The following is a 10525-nucleotide window of genomic DNA, read 5'->3' as shown; positions in this document are numbered from 1 at the left end:
TTTCTATCACTGGGTTTTTTTAATTTCCTGGCTTGAAAACAGAAATTAAATATTTTTCTGAAGTGTTCCAGCTTCTAAAAATTGTGTGGCATTTCAGTATCACTTCCAGCAAGGAGTCTGTCATTCTTAGACACTGTTGGTGCCAGCTAATGCTACCGCGTAAGTTTGGAGTATTTTGCTTCTGACCATGAGCAGTGCGGCTTCCCAGGTGTCACGCTCATAGCTCTCACCTCCCACTCTTACAGATGTCCTGGTGATCATTCATCACCTCTGTGATTTCCACTAGGAAGCAAAAGGTCCTCAACGTGCTTCTCAGCTGCTGTTTCATCTCACCATGACTAAAGAAGCGAAGGTGTACTCATCATCTCCAAGGAACAACTTCTAATGAATGGCCTGTCAGCCATGTCACTCGTTAAGGAACAAAGGAGGAAAGGTTTGCATGGCTGACGCCTTTTCCATAAATCCCAGATACAGGAAGTGTGTAAAAGTGTACTGCTTTAGGAAAAATATGTACAGTGAGCTTCCTTTATTTTTACTGCTGTTGCAGCTGTATCAAAGATTTTTTCTGTCAAAGGCATTTCCAGCTGTTTTGATCTAAAATGCCTGCCATAAGGAGTACCCAGAATATCAGCTTTTCATATTTTCTTGCCTACCAGTGTGGTTTACAAATAAATTGTGAAGGGCATGTGATCTTTAGGCTCCAGCAGGCTGAATAATTCAAAGGATCATCACAAATCATTGCTTAAACAAAAACCATGGTATTCCCTTAGTCTTGCATTGACTTCTGTGTTTGAATAATTCCAGTAGGAGAACTTACCAGTAATAGTATTTATGGAAAAGGACTTCTAAAAATAGTTTTAAAGGCTATTAATTCTGACTCCAAAAACCTCTTTCCAGGCTTTCTTCAAGGACAAGGAATGTGGGCAATACACAAACCAATTGTATGTAGAATACTTAATGTCTTTCAAGTTTTGCCTGCCAATAGTGAAGTAACATGAAAAGCCAATCAAAGCCAATTTTCAGAAAATATTCAGTAAAAAAATTAATTATTAATTAATTTTTTAATGCCTAGCAGAGTTACTGATGTTGGTAGTCATCCCCTGATTTAAATGCAGCGCCCTCTCTGTAAAAACAAAATTCATCTTAAAGTTTGTAAAAAACCTAGTAAATATGTGAGGTCTGTATTGAAAAATAAATAGCTTTGTATTCAAAATGAGAAGCATAAAAAATCAGTCTTAAGTCAAGCTGAATCCTGAATAGAATAGTATCTCAAAAAGAAATAGTTTTACTTGGTTTCTCTTTAACTTTTATGACAGACATCCAGAATCTCAAGGTCTCATAAAGCATACATTAGACACTGTAAAGGATCTCAAAACCTTAGTGAAACAGTGATGTGTGGATCATTGGTAGGGGGAATGGAGGGAGGATAGTATGGATTAGATGTGGATTAGTACTTGTTTTTAGAAAAAACTCATAAATAAAACACTTAGGCCCAGATTCAAGTCTCAGATATGTGGCGTATATCACCAGATGCTTGTAAAAAATGTTACTGCACTTTCAGACCTAGCCCTAAGTACTCTATTAATTTAACTTGACATTTGTTTTAGTAGTTAATGGGTTAGTGTGTGAAAATGCTTGTGCAACTGCCTTCTTATGTTTGATCTTCCAGCTTCCAGGAGTTTGTAGACAAGGAGATACAACAATGTATAGTTGGTTGTAATGCATACAGAAATGCATTTACAGAATGCAGTTACAGAAAATGCAACTTTGTGCAAAATTCAAGCCTTATTTTTAAAAAGTTTCATCATTTACTGCTGAAGACATTAAAACATAGTATTTCAGCTTTCTGCCTGGATGTAGGTTATGTTAGAGGCCACTGTGGGGCTACACTAGAACCTGGTGTTTATTCAGATAAACAATGCATGAACATTTACTCTTCAGAGTGCTCTTCTGTCCATCCTGGAGTTAAATTCGGTCGATAAGCACATGATACATTTTTAAAGTGCAAATGTGAATTCTTCTTTAATTACAGAATTACCATCAAATCTGTGTGTGTGTGTGTGTGTGTGTGATTAAGTCTGGGCAGAGTGAATAGTAGTAGTAGATTGGATATGGTACGCTTCCACTATTTATGTTTAACATACCTGTGAGTATTTATATATATATGTATATATATGTGTGTGTATATATATATATAAAATGTTTCCTATTCTGGCAAATAAGAAGGCTTCTTTGCATAATGTTTGTCTTTGGCAACACAATAGTTTTTAGGAAATGCAGAAAATTAGGTAAGACCTTTAAAGATTTGACTTTACAGTAGTTCATTAACTTCCTGTTATAATTTTCATTAACTTCCCAATAATTTTCTGTGATCTGTGCACTGTATCTTTGTTTAAAAATTTAATCTGGTTGAGTAGCAAGGGAAAAATGTCCTTTGTTAAAAGGGGAAAAAAATTGTGTGAGGCACCAAATTGTGTATTTGGCAAGTTGTCAGATTGCCATGCCTGAGCTTTCTGTCCTTGCCTGCCGCAAGTAAAAGCATTCTGGGACTATTGTAGAACATTGTATTGTGCCTGCAGCAATACCAAAGAACTGTGTCTCTCAGCTGAACAGTTTCACCTCTCACCGAAACATCAAGCTCTGTGGTAGATGGCACAGGGCCACCTCAGTGCCACAAAATGCCAAGAATGGGACAAAATATCTGCCCTGACATGTGAAGAAATGTTTTCCTTTTTTTGTGGCCATGGTGTTGATATGCTAAATGTGGCATTCCCTCCCTGCCCAGAGATGAGATGCACTTGCACTTTACAGAACCAGAGATGAAGTCTGTGTACCTCAGTAAAGGAAGGCTGGCTGTTTTCTGCTGTGGTCATCAAGATTCACCTTATCACACTTGGTTTTTTTTCTAAAATCAATGTGCCTAAAATTTGAAACTTAGTTGTTTCAAGTCTCTGTCAATAAAGGAAATCAAGCACCTCCAGTCAGTTCTTCTGGTCTTAGGTAGTACCACTCCTGTTCTAGTGATGCCTGTGGCTTTCTAATGCCAGTACATAAAGCTGGACAAGGGAGTCTTCAGAGAGCTGTTGTTCTGCACTGAAAGTTAATTAAATATGCAGATTTTATCTTAATTCACTATTTTTTCTTTAAACAAACCTCTGACTCTGGCTCTGGTTCCATCCCCAGTGGCCTTAAATTGCCTTGGGGTGGTACCAGGGTGGCCTTATTGATCACACATTTTGTAGACGTCTGCAGAAAATATCACAGTCAACACCATGTAACTGTGAGTCCTAAATAGTCTGCAAGATATGTCAATTAAAGTATAATCTGCTTGTTGTTTTGAATAAATCTTGGTATTTCTTAAGGAATGGTGTAGCTGACAGGCTTAGGGGGTAAGTCCTTCATTCCTAGAAGCCTTCTGCAGTGTGTTCCAAAATGTAACTGGCAAATTTCAATAGGTTAATGAGTCAGGTAAGTAATTTAAAGTATTAGGTGAATATATTAGCACCATGGTATATTAATGATTTCACAGTGGAAGACTTAATATTGAGTAAATGAGCTTCTAGGAGTTACAGATTGCTTTCCCAAACCTGGGAAACAGATATACTTTTTGTTGAGAAGAGTATATCTATTTTTGGTACAGCCTGGAATATAGAGGGAAGACACAAGTTAATTCTAATGTCTGTGTGGAGGTGGTGGTTCATTTGAGTGCCCAGACTGTAGGCAGTCTAATTTCTCTACAGACACATTTGTGTGCAGATATAAGGAAAGACACCTAAGCAGCCTGGAACCTAAACTTGCTACAAGAAGGCAATGCTACTGCCAGTATTTTCGTGATTTTTACACTGTTATACCATGGTAATGGAACCAGGTTGGTACCATTAGCTCTTATAAGAGGAATGAAGAGTCATAATGTGTAAAGGCTGAAAATTCTTCCTGGGCACAGACTGAGAAGATCAAGGGAAGAATGAGAAGCAGGAAAAACCAATCTGCTTCCTGGATGACTTACTAAACCTGTGTACTAGTAAAATCTTGCCTTTCTTATTGCTTTTCTTCCTGTGTGGTCAGGACAGAAAGTAGCACCATCAGCTGCCACAGCAAGGAATGGCAGGAAGAAATTTAAGATTCAGAGAATATTAATGTTTTTTAAGTTTTGTAAATATGTTGAGAGATTTTATAGCTATAAATTTCTTCTCTTGGTAATTAAAGGCCAAATTGTTTTCTGATATGGAAGATCTAAGTTACACTTCAGTTTTTGAAAAAAGACCAGCTTATCCCAGCAGAAACATCGTCTCTGTTTTACTGCTGTAACAGCAAATTTAGAGGAAATGCAATGGAGATTCCATAATATGTACAAGCCACACTCACCCATTCAGATGGCTCAATATTTAGCCCAGGAGCCACTCTGTTCAGCTCACTAAAATTAATTCTTCTGAAGTGTGATTTCTTGCAGGGTGGCGTTCTCCCCCAGCACCTCCTCTTGCAATTTAAAGGTCTGACTTTACGCATTACAGGTTTGGAGCAGTGTCTTTGGTGGGGAGGATGGGGGGAGAGCAGGGGGGATTGGATAACTGCCCAATTTCATATGATAAAAGTGAAATTCTCTTCTGTCTGCAGGACAATCCCCAGGGAACAACGTATGAAACCCAAACTTAAATAAAATCATATCCTGTTTGCAAACATCATATTCCCTTTGCTTCTCAGTAATCTGGACCCATAAACCCCAGCACAGCTTGAGAGCCCATTCCTCATCTAAACAAATGCCATAAGCCCCTTTATACTTTTACAACCATGTCAGAAAATAATATTGACTGCCAATAGTGATGTGATTGGAGTTGCCTCCTCTGAGCCATAAAAGAAGCAGTCTGTTATCAATTTCTCTAAATGCATCAAGGGAATTATGGGTCGGTTCAGTTCCAAGTTATAAATGACAATTCAAAAGCCGCAGAAGTGTTTGAAGCTGGGAGCCGATGATGACATTATCATAAAAGCCTGCTCTTCTTTGCTTTTGTGGGGTTTTTTGCCTATCAACTAGACAAAAAAATATGGCTGAGAAATGACTTCAAGATTTCTTCACACAGCAGCAGGTCAAACAGGCAAGAAAACAATCACTATTTTTAGTGACAGACTGAGACAAGGAGATGAAACTTGCTCCCATTAAATGTAGATTTCTTCTTCTCTTATTGTCATTTTCACAGCACAACAGGAGAGGAATTGCAATAGATGGATACATTGATCAAATGATCAGTTATAGCTCTAGTGGCCGTTTACAGATGAAAAATTGTGGAGCAGTCTGACAATCCACAGAACCAAAATGTAATTTGTGATTATTCTCCCCATTTGGCCACTTCACCTGTAATCTACCCACCTCTCCTGGAAAACTTTTCACATTCCAAACCTCTGACCAGCTGCAAGAAACCATCTCTTTTTATTAAAACTGCTGGCCATAGAGCTGCTAGTCTCTCTCCAACACAAAGAATTTCATCCCCCCGGTATTAGAATTCTTTAACAACAGTTGGTTCTGGAACAAGGTTAAGCTTGAAAAGAAAAAACAATAAAAAGCATTATTGCAGGAGGGAGATCCCATATTTCAGCGGATTTTATACTCCTGACCTTGGATAGTCCTCTGATAAAAAATCAACCATCATTTAAAGAAAACCTGTTATGTGCAAATTTAGGATGCTAGTTTAGACTTTTTTTTTTCGTCTCTTTGTGAGATCTGTTCAGTTTAGCTGTACAGTACAGGTGAAACAGATTTCTACTCCTAGATAAGAGACCTAATTATTACTTATATAGTTCCTTATAAAACTAAAAAGTTTATTGTTTGATTTCTTCTGAAAAACTAACATATACTAAGCCATATTCACCAATGACTCTAACATAATCGATCCCTAGCACTACTTAAAAGAAGATTCATATGGATGAAAAATTTACGAAATGAGTAAACAGTAGTTTTACATGCATTATTTTCACTGCTACAAAAGATTTAGTGCCGTGATGGAAAAGGATCAGAAAATATTGGTTATGGACACAGACTGCCTCGTTTGCTTTTCAAAATTCTTGAAACAAACTTTCTTTTATTATAACTCTAAGTAATGTCCAAAGAAGAGGATCCCAGATGTTAACTGCAGTTTTAGAACAGAGATAACAAAATCAATAATAGAATAGAAGTCAGGGTTACAGAGGTTAGTTGGACTTTTGTTTGTGAACAATAAAAGCCCATCAAGTGATCATGTCTTCAGTGTTTGGGAAGTCCTAGCTTCCATTCCTTGATCCAAGAGCAGTTTTCATTCTGTTCAGTGATTCTTTCACATCAAATTTATAAGCTGTTTGTGGAACAGGGCCTCAGAACTAGGACTTGGCAGTATTTATAATTATATATGCTAGGTAGATCATAGCCTTAGGTACATGGGCTTTATCCTACTTATGGATAAAGCCTTACTTGTCCGGTGCTCTTTCCAACAGTACCATGGTGTGAGGGTCCCCAACCAGAAATAATATTTGCTCTCTTTTGTGGTAGCAACACCCACTAAGACGTGGGGTCTCTGATATTAAATCCAGCCTGGGAGTGGAGAGAACTGAGCCTAGGTTTCCCATCCCCTGTATGAGTAGTCTAACCACTAATCTATTTAATAGTAGAGCTGCATAGTAACAGCCAGCAAGGTCCCTGTATGGTTAGAAGACAATAGGGTCAAAGAGCTCTGAAAGCCCTCCTTCCAAAGGCAGTCATAAAGTCTCCTGCAAGAATGGAATTTTTTTTATTAACACTGTTTTATTATATTCTGTAGCAAACAAGTAATGATGCAAGCATGGAAGAAAAAATATACAACAAAAAAAATTTAAATTCTTCCATCCCTCCCTAAAATCTTTGCGTGAACTACTCTTCCTGCTTTACATTGATTACTGCTTTATACCTCTCAATTGAGAGTTACTAAGTAGCAATATTTTTTGTTTCTTTCCACCATTATTTCTGAAAGTAACCTTAAGAATTGCTTTTCACATAGTTTGAAGCAGCTCCCTTTCCCAAAGCTCGTCTTAACCAATCGACAGCTAAGTATCACTGAAAGAAAGCTCCTAATCTGATTATTTACCTTGAAAAAGGTCATAACCCATTCCTTTAAAAGAGCCCCACAGCAAGCCTGACAGTAATAACATATAGAAAGGCAAACCAACTAGAAAATAAATAAATAAAAGATCAATTTCTACAACATGTTCTTTAATCCAATTTCCATGAATTTAAATAAGAAATAAAGCACACAGACTGGGGGGGAAAAAAAGTGTAGATTAATTTAAATACTTAAAAAAATGAAGCTATACTGAGCAATTCTGACTTGTGTTAGCTTTAGAATGGAAAACATACTGTCACTAGTAGAAGGATTTCAAAGCACATATCTGGTCATGATTTCTTAATACCACAATGACCTGTTTCATAGAAAAATTGTGTCCTTTACTTTCAAAGACTGCCATGGTCTTGTTTGCTATCCAAAGCCCTCAAATAGATTTTTTCGAGCAATTTTACATAATCTTTTTACTCAGAAGCCTGAACATCCTTTCTGAAGTTCATTAAATTTTTGTTCAATTTTCTCTGCATCACCAGTGTGAAAAATTACCTTTTTCATACACCAGTGTGTGCATATATGTGTGCATGTGTGCACACAGTAGTTTACAGAGGTGCACATGCACACACATGTCTACATATCAATGTGTAATGTTGGCTGAACCACATACAGAAATGATGCTCAAGTTTCCAGATTGGCAAGTTGCTAGTCACCAACTTCCAAATTTTAGGCAGAATCTTCAGCAAGCTAAGCCCACAGTGAAGGAGGGAATGATTACAACTTCCTGATTCCTTTTTTCTTAAGTCATAGTTCAGAAATCCACAAAAATCACAAATTACTGAAGGTTAAAATGCATTTTTTTTTCTTTTTTTCTTTTTTTTTTTGTGTGTGTGTGTTAAAACCTTACAAAATGAGTATTTCTTCTGTCATATAAACATAGTAGTATGGTATGGAGTTTATGCTTTGTGAAGAATAAAAGTAAATAAATCTGTATAAGGGTGCACTGGAAGTTGACCTCCAGAGATTATGCCTTTATGTCTGCTCAGACTATTCAGAGAGATACTCAGAGAATTCACTGAGAAACAGTAAAAGGGAAGTAAAATATACATCAGCCATCCAGCCCACTGATACCTAGAATATTATCATTTCACTTTGACATTGATGACATCAGTAAATAATGGACCCAGTTGGACCAAAAGCATTAAATACTTTTGTGTGAAAAATTCATATATGTGAAAAATTATTTCTCCTTGGCATTATCTTCACTACAATTTAATAGGAGCGTGATACCAGTATCAGAAATTCTACATGGTTTTCAATAATTTAGCTTTATTCTTTTACCTAGTGTTGCAACCTATTTCTTTCTGCAGATTTTTGTCTACTGTGTCCCAATACGAGCTTGTCTTTCAGGATGAATCCATTTCAATCCATTTCAAAACAGGACATAAAAATGCTCACATAATTTATTACTTTAACAGTACCCAAGTTATTGGCTAGCAGCTAGTGAGCCCTTTTCATGCTAAATATTAGCTTTGGCAACTTTTTTGTCCTTTCAGAGAAGTGTGGAGCCATATTTACTTTTCAGCAGTACACAAAACAACTTCTCCAAAGCTTATTATGCTGTAACAATTGCGCCCATGTTACTTTCCTCAAGGAAAGAGCTCATGTAAAAACCCAAAGTGGGATAACTGGAAATGGGCACATTTCCACAAAATTTGTTCCTAACTGTTCCATTTGCCTCTTGTAATGTGCTGTTTTCCCTGTCTGTGAAAACACAGTGCAATAACGGCTCATGTTTCATCTTTACATTTTTTATCAGCTTCTGGAGACTTTGAACTGATAGTGCTAGAGAATTAACCAATGAACACATATGTTGTGTGCTGTCCCTTTTGTGAAAAAGCAAACATCTACTTACCCCAAGTCCCCCACAAGGCAACAAGGAAAAGAGTTTTTGAGACACGTTTCCTATATATTAAAGAAAAAAAAAAACAATAAGCATCATTCATCAAAAAGACATTTAAATACTGGAAAAGTATTTCCTTACTCTTTACAGTAATTCAGATTTCATTATTATTATCACTATGACAATGCCAGATACTAGTACAAAAAATAATCGTAATACCTAGAAATCAAATCAGCCATGGGACGTTTAAAGTACTACTATGCAACAGTGACAAATTTGAAGACTGCTAAGCAGTTTCAAAGGAATATAACGATCAAAATTCCACAGAAAATCACTCTGAACTAGGGTGACTAATCATCCTGATATCTGTAGCTGATAAGCAGCTAGTCTAAGCTTCCTCTCAGCTTCTTCTCCAGCCCGAGGAGTGAGGCAGGGACCTCCACCCAGCCTAGATAACTGATGGGATAAATTATGCTTGAGAAGTACCTGTTTCTTTTCACTGACAACAGAGGGAACCACATTAAGTTTACGTGAAACTGATAACTAATTTCTTAGCTTTTTCCCTTCAAAAGAGTTTCTCCTTTGAAAATTGCAGCCTTAGTCTCTCTTATCTATGTAAAAATGCTGTTTTCTTCATTTACATCAGTGATTGTATTAATAGTTTGAAAAGATAACTTGAAACATTATTTTTTTCAGTATTATTCAGTAAATATATGATACTAGAGGAAACAAAAACTTAATAGGCTTTAGAGTAATTTCTAGCTAATTCTACTCTATACATTAGCTAATATGGTAGGGTTTATCTAAATACTTACACTCACATTTAGTTCATTCATATTTTCTTTTTTCTCTTTCTTTCTTTTTTTTTTTTTTTTTCTGGTACTACTAAACTCACTGTTTATCTTGATAACAACAATATGAAAACCGGGTAAGGATCTCAGGATTTGATGCAGTTCCTATCCCTGTGTGTAATCTGATCCTAAGGCAGCTGTGGGAGAGAACATAAGCTTTTCCCCTGCCATATCACAGAGCTGGCTTTGTAACTTTGCCATCTGGAGGAAACATTAGATAGTGAATCACTTGAGTTACCTAGAGGAGTCACTCATTGTTATGGAAGGGGCGAATGCTGCAGTTACTCATGTTTAGCAGGTGCCAATGAAATGCACAAAGACAATTATAAGCCATCATCTTTGAAGTAGGAGACACCAGACTGCAAGGTCTGGGATGAAGAAAGTGCTTTACACTTTGAGTAAAATCCAAGATGCATTTTTACCCGACTAGAGGCCTTTGATCAGTTTGCACAGTGTGCGAGAGAAGCCAAACAAAACCTCCTGTGGAGCTACCAGGGGAAATGCAGGTGCAGCAGCTATGCAGAGTATTCTCATACTGTGAGTCCTGATGGCCCCAGACATGCAAGGAAATGTTGGCTGCAGGAGATTGTCAGAGTAGAGGTGCAAGTAGGAGTTTCCAGATTTCTTGCTGAGCAGATCCAGGGACCAATTTTTCACTTTTTACTATGGGGAGGATGAAAAAGTCTTGAGCAGATAACAAAAAAATTAGTGCTGCT

General features: G+C 37.0%; 1 protein-coding gene across 1 annotated transcript in view; it reads right to left on the bottom strand.

Annotated features, from left to right (window-relative positions):
• Nucleotides 1–10525, bottom strand: part of HDAC9 (histone deacetylase 9) — a 278578-nt gene that overhangs the window by 120141 nt on the left and 147912 nt on the right. The window contains exon 15 of the mRNA XM_008629959.2: nucleotides 8971–9020. Coding sequence (XP_008628181.2) covers nucleotides 8971–9020 — 50 coding nt within the window. The remainder of the gene's footprint in view (nucleotides 1–8970; nucleotides 9021–10525) is intronic.

This window comes from Corvus brachyrhynchos, unplaced genomic scaffold, assembly GCF_000691975.1.
Source record: "Corvus brachyrhynchos isolate BGI_N302 unplaced genomic scaffold, ASM69197v1 scaffold142, whole genome shotgun sequence".
NCBI lineage: Eukaryota > Metazoa > Chordata > Aves > Passeriformes > Corvidae > Corvus > Corvus brachyrhynchos.
Note: the sequence above shows the minus strand (reverse complement) of the source record. Positions and strands in the feature narration are given on the sequence as shown.